The sequence below is a fragment of the Octodon degus genome, unplaced genomic scaffold (assembly GCF_000260255.1).
Source record: "Octodon degus isolate 3935 unplaced genomic scaffold, OctDeg1.0 scaffold00036, whole genome shotgun sequence".
NCBI classification, from domain to species: Eukaryota; Metazoa; Chordata; class Mammalia; order Rodentia; family Octodontidae; genus Octodon; species Octodon degus.
The window spans coordinates 13989446-14006077 of NW_004524612.1; the positions used below are offsets into that span (position 1 = coordinate 13989446).

Sequence of the window (16632 nt, forward strand, 5' to 3'; positions counted from 1 at the left end):
TCAAGTAACTAGCTTAAAGGGGCTATTAAAAAATAGCTGCCTGTATTCCAACTCTCTATCTGCATAAAACTCTCTTCATGCGTATCAATGAGAGGGCATACGACAACAGCCTGGGTGCAAGAGCAGAAATAAGGATCTAGCTGTCTTCCGTTAAGCCAGAGAACAAAGAAATGTGCAAAAGAGCAAAATGATGTCACTCTTCTCACTGAATTATTTTCTTTTTGGAACACAGCTTTTTTATAAAAACATTCTCTTTGGTTAAATTGCTATGGATTTATTATTGTTCCTTTTAATGGACTTAACATAATAGACATCTAAATTTTTCAGGTTTAATATTTGCAGTGAATGTCCATGTATATACTCCCCACAAATACACAAACACAAGCTCAGAGGTCAGGGGTCCTCTGAGCAGCACAGGCCTTAGGTAACACAGCCGAAAGGTGGCAAAGCCAGGTCTGACCTGGCTCCCAAACTCATGTTTTTCTCATGGTAAAATGTTTTCTCCCCTTTAAAAAGTATCACCACTATTTAAATGGGAAACAGGGGCTGGGGAGACAGCATGGCTTGCCTAGGCAAGCGCAAGGACCAGGCTTCCATCCTCAGTACCGCATGCTGGTCCAGCCCTGTGCATTCCGGCCGCCAAAACTGGATGTGGTAGCACACGCCTGTAATCCCAGTGCTGGAGAGGCTGAGACAGGAGGCTCACTACGAGTCTGAGCTGCGTAGCAAGACCTTGTACCAAATAAATAAGTCTTTAAAAATTAAATAAAATGGTAAATGGAACTGTGTCTTTAAAGCTTTCTTTTATACTTTATCCCGTAATATGAAAGTTTTTCAGTGCTTAGTTATTTGTCTTCTGTGAAGTATAAGTTTCTTGTCCTTAAAACTTTAGAACTAGGGTGTCTATAAAACAAAATTATGCCAGAAGCAATGATATATTAAGTTTATATTGCATATATAGAGAGCCCAAACAGTTGGAAGGTGTCCTTTATTAGATTTCAAAAACAGAAATAATTCTGATTATTTGGCTGCAGCCTTATTTTTTCCCCTTCGAGCTAAGTCTCAAGCGTTGACATTCTGCCTGGGGGGGGGCACTTTGCTGGGGGACATCCTCAGGAGGAAACGCTGCATGCCCCTCCGCAGCAGGGCATTCTCTGCGACCTCCTGCAGGCTTCGATGGAGCTTCTCCATCTCCTTATACTCACTCCTGACGTCTGTGGAGAGAGTCAGAGTCCTCAGAATGGCCCAGGATACCGGGACCAGAACCTGTCACTTGGCCCAGAAGACGAGATGAGAGATGGCACTGGGAGATCAGGTAGTCCTTGTTTTATAAGTACCCTGAATCAAACTAGCTGTTTCTCCTCCATCTGACCGTGTCTCTCAGCATGGGTCACCCTGGAAGACGGGTGGAAGAGACACACAGCACCACACCGCCCAGCAGCTCTCCCAGAGCCACTCCAGGCAGCCCTCTCCTCCCCACTCCCTCTCCTCCTCCAGCCCCCACGCTAGGGGAACTTGTTCTCTTTCTGTGTGTCAGATTTTCACTCCATGATCTAATATGCCCTCCCCACGGTTCATCTTAGGTATCAATTTGTCCTGACCTCAGTGCCCAAATATGGGGCCAAAACTTAGAATATTCCTTTGTAGATGAGATTTGCTTTCAAAACAGTGGCTCTGGAGTAAAGCAATGTCTCTCCTAGTGTGGTGGGGCTGGTCCCATCAGCGGACAGCCTACAGAGAACAGCAGCTGACCCTCCCTTGCACCTGCACCCTGGGCACTGCCTGCTCTGCAGAGGCCGCCTTGGGGTCCAGATGCAGCCTCTTGGGGGTCTCAGCCTGCCCGCCCACCCCTCAGGTTTCAGATACACTGAGCTCCCATGATGGGAGGAGCAGCTCCATTGCAGTAAGCCTCTGCCTACATCTGCACACATACAGCGAGTCGTATCTTCCTGGAGTGCCCAGGTCAGCCCAGTCCCTCTGAAGCGACACTTCCAGACTGACCTTGGAGCTGGCTCGGGCCGTGCTCCTGCATGTCTGAGTCCCCCAGCCCCCGTGCTCCCTGCAACCCCCATGAGCTCATCTGAGCTCACAACAGGACCCAGATGGCACCACGGCCAGGAGGGGAGGGGAGCCCAGGCCTCTGTCTCGCTGGGCATCTGGAAGGCCGCCGCCCTCCTCGCTGTCTCATCCATCCTGCCCACTGACCCTTCAGGCTACACCAGGCCCAGCTTCCTCGGTGTCCGGGCCTAAGGAACCACTTCCCTGTTGCTCGGCTCACCAGCTTACACCAGGCAGCCTGGTAGAGCTCCGGGCAGGCCAGGGAGGGACTGCCCGCCACAGGACACATGTACCACTGTGGCCTTCCCAGGTCGCTGTGGGTGAGCAAACAGAAAATGGAGTTTTTCTGAAGGCTTCCTCTCAAACAGTCTTTACAGAAACAGGAGGCCAGAACTGTGGATTGGAATCTGCTATTTACTAGCTAGAAAACCTGAGTGTTCCTAGCTACCCAGTCTGAGTATTCCTGCATCTGTAAAAATCGAGTAATAACCTTTAATGTGAGAATCCCGTGAGATCATGAAGTCGAAGCATGATGACTGCTTTCTGCTGAGTGCTTGGCAAAGGGTAGGATGGTTTCTATCGCCGAGTGGCCACCACCAGCACCACCAGCACCACCAGCACCACCAGCACCACCATCTCCACTCCTTCCCCTGGCAGTTCTCCCTGTCTTGATTTCCTTAAATTCAATAAGGAGCAGCCACACGCTGCGGAGACGGCTCATCACCCGGCTTACCCAGAAGTCTCTGCTAATTACCTGCAAGCTCCTTATAGAGACCATCGCCCTGGGACGCCGCGAGGGCCAGCATGGTGGCGATGCTGCCCTTCACCTTCTCTGTGATTCCACTCTATGGAACAAGGACATTTAATCTGTTAAGGTGGCACAGGCCAGGGGACGTGAGTCCCGTGTGTGACCCAGTCCTCCAGCTGGAAAGGGCGCAGAGTGGAGGTTGCCAGAGTCAAAGCCAAGTCCACGTGGGAGTACACGCATAGCCAGGGGTCATCAGAGAAGCATCTCCACGGGCTGCCACTGGTCCTTGCACCTCCTTCCCTGCCTGTCAAGACCTCTGGGGCTCTGTCCTTTGGGGGCTGCGTTGGGAATGGGAGCTAACAGGCGGGCCTGAGGTAGGAGGGCCAAAACAGGAACTGGAGGTGGCAAAAGAGAAGAGTGCTGGTCACCTCCTGCTGTCCTCCCCTCACTTAGTCACCAGACAGATGCTTCCTGTGTGTGACACACCTTGATTGAGAGGGCTGATTCTTCCCAACCACCTGGGGAATGTCTTCTTGTTACTTAAGTCTTCCCATCAACTAAAACCACCTCCCTCCCTCTTCTGTCCCCTGCCTCCTACTAGAAAACATAAGATTCCTCTTTCTAGCCTGGCAGATACTAGTTTTAAACCCAGATCTTCTCGTTCCAAATCTTCATACTTTTTCTTCCATGCCAGGCCAAGAGCTGAGCTGTGTACTGGTTACCTAACCTCTCCCAACTTCAGCTTCCTGATGAGGTCACTGTCCCTGAAGCCGCGGCTCACTATGGTTCCACAACACAGTTAACAAATCAACAAGCCACACAGCTGAGGAACATATCAGAGACCAGTCAAGACCTCAACAGAATAACATTCTATTCCTAAATTCACAAAAGCATTAAATAAGAGGTCATTTTGTGAAAATAGCAAATCTTCCAACATTAAATATGTATGAAAGAAGGGCTGGCCAGATAGTTCAGCAAACTAAAAGCACAGGGACCAAGGTTTGATCCCCGGTGTGCCTTGCCAGCCCTGCCCCTGGGTTGTGCTGAGACTGAGACTGAGACTGAGACTGAGACTGAGACTGAGACTGAGACTGAGACTGAGACTGAGACTGAGACTGAGACTGAGACTAGGCGTGATGTCGCATGCCTGTAATCCTAGGACTTTGAAGGCTAAGAACAGTAGGGTCACTACGAGTCTGACCTGTGTAGTGAGATCCTGTAGACCCTGTACTAAATATATAAAAAAGTATGAAGGAAAATCCTACCCATTATTTAAAACTCAAATATTTTAATTAATTAAACATTATTTTTAAAGGTTTTGAGGAGTAGGATTACACTAGGGTCTTGCCCACCTGTAACTACCTACATTTCTGTGGTTTAAGATATATTTGTGTGTGGCCAATGTACTAAGGACTTCTTTGTGAAACTGTTTTCTTGAGTGACTTAAGATGTGACTTTTATATGCACAGTGGCGATCAGCTCTGTAAAGTTTGGCCCATTTCCTGTCTGCATTCAGAGACTGTGATAATCTGAACTGACGGGAGCTAATCTGTGCCAAGAAGTGAGACAGCTTTCAGCCTGCCCTTGGGAAGGGGCCCTGCTTCATACTGGGGAGACGAACACTCCATACCATTGGGGGAGGGGCAGTTAGAAGCAGGTCAGAATGTTCCAGAAGGCCAAGGAGGGGAAGGACTGACAAAAGCACTGTCCAGCTCTTCCCCAGGTGGTTGGGAGAGAGCGGCAGCTCAGTTTCCACCGAGAGAGAAGAATCTGGAGTCTTACGTGGCCAGGAAGGGACTGGTACCCAGACACAACACATCTTGATGTTTTTCATCCTCTTCTGCCTCTTCTGTCCCCCTCTTCATGCCCTTCCCACTTGTAAAAGAACTATCTCCCCCCTTCCTATTATGCATCTTTTTGACACTTTACTTGCATTCTAGGCTTCTCCTATTAGAGAAACCACATGACATTTAAGCTTGTGTGCCTGATTAACTTCACTTGACATTAAGGTCTCAACAATCTATACATTCGACTCAAGTTGGTCCTTCTTTATAGCAGGGCGATACTCCACTGTGTGTACATTTACTGACATTTTATGGAAATCAGTTATTTCCTTCATTAAAAAAGAAATCTGCCTCAAGTCTGTGCTATGGTTGGTGATGCAGCAGCCAGGTTTCTGGTCCCACCATCTAGCTCTGCATCTCATGGGCTGTGTGGCCTACGGACTTTCGGCCTGAGTTTGCTTATATGCAGGATGGAGACAAGAGCAGCAGCCACCTCTCAGACTCCTGGGGTTAAATGAGCTAACGCACAGGATGAGCTTAGCACCCATCAAGATAGAGAGCAGAGATGGTGCAGAGAGGTGGAGGGCCGTGCTCCTGAAGCCCCAGCCACAGAGGGAAGATGATGCCGGCCCTTGGGCCAGGAAAGAGAGCACTGCACACCCTCGATGTCCAGCTTCTCTTGGGCTACTTTCTGCACCTCTCCCTGCAGCCCCTGGGAGCATCCCTGGGACCCAGACCCCAACAGTGGATGTCAAATACCTTCAGGAGCTGAAACTGGCGCTGCATCCTTTCCTGCGCCCTTTCGAACATGCCCTCAGCCACCTGCTGCTCCACCCCTCTTCTGATGGCATCCTTCATCCTCTCGCATGCCTTCTTGCCAGTGATCTGAGCTGCCGCTGGCAAAAGGATGGACACAGTCATGCCACAGGAGGACTCACTTAGAGATCATCATAAAGAAAAGCAAACAAGCAAGCAAACAGAAAAATACATATCCACATGCATGTGCACGCACACACGCACACACACACACACACACAAAGAATATATTTAGACAACTATCATCCAGAGAACCCATGAGTGAGTCAAACGAAAGCAAACAGTCACCCCAAATCCAGAAGGAGAGCCAGATGCTGAGACACAGCGGGGAGAGGAGAGGCGGGTGTCCAGACAAGGGGGGGACAGCACAGCTGGAAAGCAGAGATAAAGGGACCGCTCAGCTGAGCCTGGCAGTGCACACCTGTAACCCCAGCACTCTGGCAGGCTGAGGCAGGTTAGAGCCCAGCCTGGGCAACTCCGTAATTTAACAAGAACATGTTTCAAAGTAAGAAGGAAAAAAGGGTTGGGATTATAGCTCAGTGTGAAGGTGCTGGCTGGGTTCATGCCCCAGGACCACACACACACACTAGCACCCCTTAATTACTCTCTTGCATTATGATGTGCATGTAGACGTCCCCTCAAAGCCAAATGGGCATGTGACACCAGCTGAGTGCTCTGATGGGTTTGTAGCTGAGCATGATGTTAGGAAGAACAGATCGCTGTGGGGGCAGCTTGGAGGATATATATATATATATATATATATATATATATATATATATGTTTTTTTTTTCTCCTTCCTACTTCCTTGAGCCCTGCTGCCTCTCAGCTGCCTGCTAGGAGCTCTTTCTCTGATTCCATGTGCTACTCTGCCTTGGGACCCACCAACAATGGACTGAAGCCTCTATGAACTGTGAGCCAAATAAATCTTTCTTCCTCTAACTCATGGGTGTCAGGTATTTTGTCCCAGCAATGAGAAAGTAAGTGAAATACTTCCCAGGCCCTGCATCACCCGGCTCCATGTCTAGGCCAAGCATGTCACAAGGACTTGGAACACCCACAGGACAGACCCTTGGAAGGGGAGCAGCAAGACAGGATGCTGGGGGAGGCAACAGGAAGACCCCAGAGGAAGAGGAAGTGCTGCCCCCAGTCTACCTTCATAGCAGGGCTTCAGGTCACTCTGCACAGAGCTAGCGACAGACTCGTAGATCTTTCTCTTCTTTCGGAGGATGTATCCTTCCAAGCCTCCTAGGATGGCACTTATCTGAGGAGCCACATCAACATAAGCCATTTGTGACAATTTCTGTGACAGAGGCAGGACATGTGTGCCATGGTTCAGCCACCAACCTCCCCTACCTCATGCATGGCTGTGTGTCTGGGGGTCTTGAAGGGGGAAATTAACAAGATAGATGGGAGGGGACAATGCAAGATTTAAGGCCAGAGGGCAATGAAAAGTTACGATTTGTCATGTGTGGAGAGCAGGTATAGAAGTTGTTTGGAGACAGTTGCGTAAAGCTCAAAGCATTCTGTTTTGGCTTTTTGAAACAGGGTCTCACTACACAGTTCAGGCTGACCTTGAACTCACTATGTAGCGCAGGCTGGTCTCAAACTTGGGGTCAGTTTGTAGTTCAAAACTAACAAGTGATTTGCAAAAATAATGCCTGATTTCCTTAAGCTCTGCTGCTTTGGATTCTACTTCATCATATAGCAAAAATGATAGAGTGGTTGGTGACAATGTTAGAAGTTGGTGCAAATTTTCATGCACCTAAGGATTTGCTGAAGATTCTTCCTGGGACCCGAGTGGACTTCACCCTGGCATGCACCTCCAGTTCCTCACTGTGAATCAAAGCCCACTCTGTGCCCTACTCCTATGCGGCCTCCTCCTCAGGGACTGTCCAGAGCCTGGACTCTCGGGGGTGCAAGTGGGCAAAGGTGGGCAACCTTTGAGCCCTGCCCAGGGGCTGCAGCTCCCCAAGCTCCCAGTCTCTTTCTTTACAGAAACTTACCTCCTGGATTAGGAAAGATTTTTTGTAGCCATCATATTTCCAGCCATTTCTCAGATGGATCTCTGTCATTTTCTCCTGCAGGGAGTGTTTGAAAGCTTCTATGTGAGGCATTAGGGCCATGTCAGAGGTGTTCCCTGCCCTGTAGGAAAAGCAAAGTAAGAGGTGAGGGGACAAAGGTGGCTAGTGAGGGGCCGAGACAAGCATGAAACTGGCTAGTTTTCTTTCATTCATTTAAAAAAAGCAGAGTGATGAGATCTAACAGTGATTCAAATTCTGCACTGGCACTTGGTGTGAGGATGCCCACTCCACAGATGAGAAGAGTAGCAGCTCAGGGAGAGTGGCCAGTGTGCTTAGAGCCACACAGCTAGCCAGAGGCAGAGCCAAGGCTAGACACCACCCTCTCCTCAAAGCTCACTGTCTTTCCACTCCCAATGTATTCCCACTCAAAGGGGAGGAGCTAGAACTATGCACACAGAGACAGGCCAGATTTGGGGAGTGAAGAAAAGGGGGGTTACTCTCTGCACAACAAGATGGTGGAGCAAGTTTCACAGCACCCCAGGAGTGTGCCCAGAGCCAGCTTCAAGTCCTAGCTTCTCAGGAGCTGGATACCTGGCAACTCTTCTGAATCTTGGTTCATTCATGTGTGAAGAGACAGAGCTACTTCCCAGCAATTGGGAGCATTCTACAAGATAAAGTGCATGAGTCACACAATGGGATACACAGTGTAACTGAGGAGGCAGGAGGGCCATGAGTTCAAGTCCTACCTGGGCATCTTTGTGAGACCCTGTCCCCACATAAAAATAAAAAGGATAAAAAAGGGCTGATAATGCGGTTCAGTCGTGGTGAACCGGATTGAACCTATACCAGCGATGGTGAACCTGTTAGAGACAGAGCACCCAAATGCCACTTATTATCACAAAGTACCAATGCTACAGTTAAACCTGAATGCTCAGGCACTGGGCAGATGCTAGAACCACTTGGCTCACATGCCAACAGATATGCCCAGGTGGCACTCATGCCATCGGTTCACCACCAATGAGTAGAAAAAATAAAAGCATGCAGATATTCAGCACAGTGCCCATGACATCTCCGATACCAGCCTCCCTGCCAGCCAGGCACCAGCAAAGGGCTGACACTACCAAGCCATGGGGCAGTGACAGGAGGAAAAAGAAGGTAGGGGGCAGGCAGGATGTGTTGATGCCCATGGAAGGAATTTGGTGTTTATGGTACGAAGCAACCCACGAGGGTGGGTCCCAGGTGAGTTTAAGATGGAGGAGAAGGCTGCGATAAGACAGCCAGGGTGGGGAGGGGCTCAGAGGCAGCAGGTGGCCCTGCAGGTGACAAACTGGAGAAACAGCTCAGGGGTTAGGAGAAGCTTCTGTAGGTGAAGAAGGAGCTGTGGTCAGGAATGAGAGGCACCAGGTAGGCACTCAGCCCCAGCTCACGCACGCACATGAGCAAGCAGTCACCAGCGAGCCTCTTCTGCTTGCATTCAGAGAAGGTTCTGAGAGCCATGTGTTTGCTTAATTCCATGCTCTCCAATCAAAATACCCTGTCCTGGGCTCGGGTCCCTAAGAACATTTATCCCCGCCGCACGTAGGAGATGTTTGAAAAATAATAGCAATCCTAATATTAGTCTAAAGCGGCACCTCCGTCTATATTCCAGGTCACCATGGGGAAATTTTAAGTAAAGCAAACCGAGAAGGCTTTTGTGTTTTGCCAAGACTAAGCTTCCCTCCTCGAGTTACAAGCTACTCTTTACACTCCCAGATCCAAAGTATAAATCTTAAAACTGATACTCTGGCTTGGCATTCTTCAAAAGCTTCAGATGAAAGATCTTTACCTAAAAATGGCTCCAAAAACAGGGTCGATCCGGTCATAGATGGGCTGGGCAATGGCTTCGTTCAGGTCAATCCTGGCCAGAGTTCTGGAGGCGTAGATGCCATTTTTCAAGCAAACAGCTTTCAGAGTCTGGTGAAAACCTTTGTTTCCTCTGCTCCTCTAGACAAGTAAATAGTAAGTTAGTGGAGTAGGGTGGAGTTAACCTTCCAGCCAGAGGGGTAGAACAGCAAAGCCCCCCGGCCAAAGGTCATTACTGAGACTCAAAGGGAAGAGTAGAAACCACAGTCTTTAACCTGCCACTCCACGAGACTGGGAAGAGCCCAATCACACCCCATGTGGGCTGAGAGCCACTGACTGTGGCTTCCAAAGTGACCTGGGATCACTCAGATCACAACTCTCCCCGTACAGGTTTTCATTCCTCAAATTTACTCACTGGTCAAGCTCTGATACTAGACCATTGGCTTGCTGAGATTAGGAAGAATGCCCCATTCATCTTTGTTCACAAACACTTCTTAAATGAGCAGGTATGAGATGAAAAAAGAAGTGAAGTGGGCCATGGCTGACCCAACAGTAAACACATGTTGGATAGTCCCTAGCTTGGGGACTACGTTGTTACACATTGAAGCACAATTTGATTCTTAGTGATATTTTTCCTCCAGGGAAATAAATTCACAAGCTAGAGGTAAAATATTATAGTCAGAGTTATAAGAGATATTAAACAATTTTAGCCAGAGAGTAATCATTAGTAAGAATAAAAATTTTTGCTACAATTTTTTTGCGATCGTTGTTTTAAGGGAATATGCGTTAAGTGATTACCTGCATAGTATGATACAACTGATACAGTTCTCTCTCTCCCTCATTTTAATATTGCAACATAGGCCCACCCCCAAGTTATAGTAAGTATATGCCAAAAAGTCATTTTAATGGCCATCTAATACATTATCTAGAAAAATGATTTATTTTACCATTTTCTTATTTTTAGACATTGAGGTTATTTAGGTTATTTTCCCATGTTAGTGTGATGGCTTAGGACTAATGTTACCCCCAGAGCCTCACACACTCATAGGTGGGGCTTCAGGAGGTGACTGGACCATGGGGCAACACCCATCCGTGGATCAGTCCCTTGCTGAGTTTCCAGGTAAATGCAATGCGGAGAGGTGAAGCCTGGCTGGACGAGGGGGGTCCCTGGGAGGGCGGCCTGGAAGGGTTTAGCTCCCACCCTCCACCCTTGACCTCTCTCCCTGCTTCCAACTGCCACACATGAGCTATTTCTGCTCCAGCATGCCACCCTGCCTTGGAGCCAGCTGACTAGGAACTAAAACTTCTACCAATCGGAGCTAAAATAAAGCTTTCCTCCTCCGAGTCAGGGGCACCTGGTGTTCCATCTCAGCGGCAGAGGAATAGCTAAGCCAGGAGATGACCTGAGTACCATCCTCATGGTCACAAAGGAGTGCTGTTCGTGAGGTAGGAGCACCTTGCGCATGCTGCCGTCACAGAGAAAAACTAAAGTGGGTGGGCGAGGACACAGCTGTCATGGGGATCTGCAGACGGCTGACATTCCTTCCTTCCACAAGTGAACTGTCTCAAGGGGCAACTCTTCTCTGCCTTCTTCTCCACACTACTGCAGCCATTTGCTTTTGAGGTCTGGTTCTTCTGCCATAGGAAGAGGAGTCACTTTTCTATCTGTCACTACAAGGCAAATTCTCCCAAGTGTGGTGGCACAGTGACTTAACAGTGAGTGTTCACTATGCTCAGATTCTGTGCACTGGGATTTGGGGACAGCCTGGCTGGCCCAGAGCACCTCAGGAGGTTCAGCCCAGTGTGCATGGGTTTCTCATCATCTGGAAGAGGCTGGAGAATCTGCTCCCCAAGATCGTGGTTGGTAAGGTGGTGCTGGCTTTGGGCCACAGGTGGGAGGCCCCAACCCCTCCCCTCACAGCCTCTCCCTGTAGCAGCTTGACCTCAGCACATGGAGACTGACTTCCCCTGGGCAAGTGTCCCAAAGGATGACCCCGGAGGCTTCAGTGGCCCCTGATGACCTAGCCCAGAAGCCACGCACTGTCCCCTCTGCAGTTCTTTTCTGGTCAGAGAACATGTGGAAGGAAACTTCCACAAGGGAGACCCAGGAGGTGAGGCCAAGGTGGGGGGCAGGTCACCTTGGAGGCTCAATGACCAAACCCAGTCATTTTCCTCAACCCTTCAGGAGCATCTGATGACTTCCTTCTTAACAAACCTTCCTGCCTTGGTTTTCTTATTGGAAAAGAAGAAATCCAAGTGACAGATTGAGCCCCCTGCAGGCTCCCAGGTGTGTTTTGTCATCAGAATGCTAGCCTAGTCCTCTGCCTACCAAATGCCACCAACTTTTCACTGGCACTTGCATTTCTAAATAATAATACTGGTGTTGCCACACAGCATTGTTGTGAGGGGTAAATAAGGTCATGGACAGTGTCCAAAACAGAGTACACAACACTGTCCAGCATCCCTTACTTCCACTGGGCATTAGGGTCTGACTTGTGTCACCCAAAGTTTACATGTTGAAATCCTAAACCCCAAGATGACTGTATTAGAGATGAAACCTCTAGGAAAAATTAGGGTTATGTGAAGTCACAAGGGCGGGCCCTGATTCAGTAGGACTGGGGTCCTCATAGGAAGAGAGGGGAGTGAGCACAGACAGGGGAAAGGCCATCCTCTGTAAGCCTAGGAGACAGGCTACAGGAGAAATCACCCCTGCCAATGCAGGCTCTTGGACTTTCAGCCCCCGAACTGTGAGAATATCAAAGTCTTTCAATTAAACTAAATGGAATCTGTTTTATCCTGTTTTAGATTAACTGATGCATTTATATTTGCATATCTCAGAAATCCCATACAACTGATTAAAAAATAAAACGATTTGCAGCTTTGGGGATGCTTTTATCTTGTGTACTAATTGCATTGACATCGATGCCACAGGGTAAGTGGGGCAAGTGCTTAGCAACCCCATTCTATGTGAGTGAAAACCAAGAAGTCTTAATGTGCTTAAGGCTTCAGATGGTTCAGTGCCTGGCCCCAGGCTCTGCAGTGGACATTTGGAGGGGACGGTGCTTTCCCTGGGACCCCAAGCCCCAGCTCTGTCTCACCCTTATCCTGGCCCCAAGGTGCACAGGTGAACACCCCCACTTGTGCTTTTGTACATGCCACGCCATAGGAAACAACAGGAAAATAAAATAGGAGCCTGGAGATCTGGCCACCTCACAGGTTTCCTGGGATGCATCACTCACCACCAGGCACGCCCCGAGGAGGCGTCGGTAGGAAGCCCTGGCCACCAGGACTCCTTCCTGCAGAGGCCGCTCCACAAGTGCGAAGCACTGCTCGATGGCCTGCTCCAGCAGCACCGTGTTCTCCTCCACAAATCTCCGCAGACTGCTCATGTGCAGGTGTTCATTCTAGGGACAAGGCACAGAAGAGCATCAGGCAGACCCTCCACAGGGGCCTGCTCCTCACATTCTGCTTCCTTTCTACTTGTCCCCAGTGCAAGACTTGGCTTGAGGTTATCACCTACATGAGCCTCTCAGAAAGTGGCCCTCTAGGAACCCATCTCCCTAGGCCTCAGGCAACTGCAGAATAGCACAATACAGGCCCACTGTCACTTGCTTTGGGTGTAAATTCCACCAAGGTGGGTGAGGAAGTCATTGTCCAACACATTTCTCGAAGAACATCTGAGCTGACCAGTATTTAATGAGCTTTGACTTTGTACAAAGCAGTTTTTGAGGATAATGTTTCTCGGACTTTAACGTGTGTACAAATCACCTTGGAACCTCAGAATACAGAGTGGGATTTTTTACTTTTCAGTGGCTTCCCAGGCAAGTTGACCTCCTAGGCCTTTACCATGCTTTAACTAGCAAAGCCACAGGACCACAATATTAAAGGCCTGATCTCTTCTCCACTTAGGAATACAGGGAAAAACATACAACCATGTGTCATTAGCAATGTTTCAATCAGCAGTGGATGGCAACTCAGCAGCAATAAGACGTGAGGGCCTGAGTGTGTACTAGGCTGCACCACTGAGGTTGTCACACAATCATAATTTCAGCCGAGCGCAATGTCCTGGGACATGTCCCTACTCGTAAGTAGTGCACTAAACAGCAAGAAAATAACCACACAGGACAATGTTGGCCTGTGGCTTCCAAGTGGCACTCAGAGCTGCAAGGCTCTTGGAGCACTACACAGAGCCATCAGGCAGCCTTCCTGGGCTGCTGTCCCTGTTTGACCCACACGTCCGCTCAGGTCCTGCATTGCTAGTCCCCTGTAGCAAAGGTGCCTCCCAGCCAGTACACTTTGGTTTGTTAGTCGCCCAGGTTCCAGTTCCAGTTCCTTTTGTTTCTTAGAAACGGCTGGTCCCTGTGATGCACATTGTACAAATCAACCCCCTATGACAAGCCATCCTGCCGCTGTACTCCCTGCTTGCTTACCCCACTTAAGTCGTAGACCACCAGGGATCAGGGCCTGATACTTTGGGAATGATCCCAATCAGTGCCCATCGATGTAAATAAGTCTGCCTCCAAATCCTGGGTGTCATTTTGGTGTTTCTGCTCGTCACTGCACCCCTATCATGCTGTCCCTCCGTGCCCCTGAGCCTCTGTGCTGTGGTTCCTGCTTCCTGTTCTTCAAGGCAAAGCTCCAAAGTCGCTGCCTGCAGGGCTTTCCTGACTCCCCAGAGCTCCAGTCAGTCCCTTTGATAAGTTCAAGCTTGCTTCACTGTCTCCTTCCCTGGACCAGGGACTCGCTGAAGGGCCAAACTGGTATCCATGTTATGTATTTCAGGGCCCGGTGCAGGGTGAGGGCATGGACAACTGTGGAGACTTCACAGGTGGCTGAGAAACTGCTAGACAACATGGGCATTTCACTCCTAACCCAGACAGGAAGAGCTTGGAGTGGATGTGCAGCCTCACACATGACTGAACTGCCCTGTTTCTCGGCTACTTCTTTGTTGAAGTGCATAACCTGGGCTGAAGGATGGGCCAACAATCTTGACTGCTACCACTCCGCAAGCCCTGGATTTTGCTTCAGGCACATCATGGGGATTTCCCTAGTTTTCCCCCATGATAATTTTGCAAGCCATACTTTTCCCCCCTGAATTTCCTTTAGATTCTTTTGGATTCATCATGTTGCTGGTGACCAACCTGAAGATTGTTCAAATAAAAATCTAGAGGCAAGACTCTCCTATTTCTCACTCTATAAATCCCTGTTGAATAAGAAAAGAATAACAGAGTGGAGAGCTGAGTATAAAGGAACAGTAAGAAGGGGAACACTAGCCTGGTATAGGGGACACACCTGTAATCCCAACATTTTGGGAAACTGAGGAGGAGAATCCATCAAAAGTTTCAAGCTAGCCTGAACAACTTAGCAAGACCCTGTCTCAAAATAAAAAATGAAAAAGTACTAGTGACATAGGTCAGTGTAAAGGGCCTGGGTTCCATCCCCAACACCACAGAAAAGGGGTGGGGGCTGGCACTCAATAGGAGGAAATCCAGGGCTCATTTGACACTGAGATGCCATAATCAACTTCCTAATGATTCTTACAAGTAGTGACTTTAATATCACTGACTCTCCAAACCCCCAAGTTTTAGTTTCCATCACAATCTTGAAAAAATGATCAATCACATACATTTTTAGGTCTTATTTTCAGAATTCAAATGCATTGACAAAATTTTTCTTCCAACTTTCCATCAAAGAACTAAGATGCATATTTCAGGCCAAGGAATTTTGAGGAATGCTGCTGGCAACTCCCTCAGGAGTCCGTCACAGAGGTGTCAGTTAGGGTCCTCCTCCTCTGCCTCTCCCATGGCCTGGCTCTGGATGCTAGAATGGGACCGAGGCCCAGGCACCTGCACATTTTGGGGAAGCAAAGAAGAGCACACGGGGAGGCACTCCCGGCTTTGACTGCAAAACGCCTTGCCCTTGGGTTTGTGAAGCGCACCAGCCACAGACAGCCTGCATCTGATTCATTTTCCATCAGCACTTCCAAAAGCAATCTTGTGTTGGGCAGAAAGGCAAATTTCACCCAAGAACTCTCTCAGGAAGTTAGAAGGTCAAACCTCTCCCCAGCTATTTCAGAGGACAAAAGTCAAATCAGAAAGCTCCAATTCCAGGCATGTCATTTTGGTTTTTGCCTCACATAACTAGACCCTAACTGGGCATACAATGAAAAAGATGGTGACTTTTTTGTTCTCTATGTCACATGGAGACAGAAGTTTTTGATGCAGGCATTTGTCCAAACTGCAAAGTTCGTCCAGCCAACAATGCTTCCTTTCACGTGGCTCTGCAGTTATCTTCCTCTCCTGTCACCCCTCTGGCTCCTCCCAGTTCCCTTGACCTCCCACCGAGCCTATTGCTCATCTTTCTCTGCCCTCCTCTCCCAGCACAAGAAGTCAGACAGCCTGACTGCACAGCTCCACTAGGTGAAAGCTAGTGTAGAAATAAGCGAAGATCAGCCACATGACACAAGCAAAGGGGTGTATTCAGAGTCTGCAGTGATGGTGGTGGTGATGGCTGCGGTGGTAACGTGGTGGTAGTGGGGCAGGGAGTGACAGCACTTATATCGGGCAGAGATTCAGAGACAAGTGGATAAGTGAAAAAGCTTTAGAACAGCAAAAGGGAAAGCACCGAGTGCCCTAGAAGGGGGTTGTTGGCCAGAAACAGGACTCTTGTCTGATAGCTTAGGGGGACAGATTTGGGTTTCTTAGTTGGTTTTAAGTAAGAAGCAGTGTCAAAGATTAGGAAAGCTATTCATGCAAAACTGGCCATTGGAGCTGTCACAGAAGTTGTTGTAAGGCTTCTCCAATTGTTACCAGAAATGGATAACAATTTGACATCCTGCAAGTCTGACTGGGCTCCCTGGTCTGGATAACAGAGGTAAGGCATTGGTATGCTGTGCACAATGAGCGGGTTTGTGGACCAGGGTTCTGTTTTTACATATAGTGTGCCTATTGGCTGTGTATTTTCTCTTGCAAACAAAGCAGTTGGTGATTGATCAGAAGGACTGGTTTCTCCCCATTACCCTCCCAAGCCTCTGTTTAATAGATTATCCCTCTTATATTAGGTTTTTTGAAAAAGCCATCCATCAAAGAGATAAATTTATCCATTTCTATGAGAAATGTCATTTTATCTGGTCATGCAAAAGGCCTGTATTCTACACACCGAAGATAAATACCAAAACTTTGGTGAAAACCCTCTCAGTCTCCTTCCCTCTCATATTGTCTGATGACGTTGTGGCTCTGAGCTTGACACTTTGAGGGAAAAGTCTTTGGAGCATGGGCATAAACACACCTCTCCAAGATAGCCCAGAGCCACCTGTAGTCTACTACACGTCAGCCATCATTTAAACACATCCTGTCTTGCCCAG

General features: G+C 48.6%; 1 protein-coding gene across 2 annotated transcripts in view; it reads right to left on the minus strand.

Moving 5' to 3' along the window:
* Positions 1-992: 992 nt before the first annotated feature.
* Positions 993-16632, minus strand: part of Nuggc (nuclear GTPase, germinal center associated) — a 53316-nt gene continuing 37676 nt past the window's right edge. For both annotated transcript variants that reach the window (XM_023714694.1, XM_004630749.2), the window contains 7 exons: positions 12509-12673; positions 9253-9410; positions 7410-7548; positions 6559-6667; positions 5350-5486; positions 2813-2903; positions 993-1214 (listed from right to left, as the gene is read on the minus strand). In XM_023714694.1, coding sequence (XP_023570462.1) covers positions 1063-1214; positions 2813-2903; positions 5350-5486; positions 6559-6667; positions 7410-7548; positions 9253-9410; positions 12509-12673 — 951 coding nt within the window. In that variant the 3' untranslated portion in view covers positions 993-1062. The remainder of the gene's footprint in view (positions 1215-2812; positions 2904-5349; positions 5487-6558; positions 6668-7409; positions 7549-9252; positions 9411-12508; positions 12674-16632) is intronic.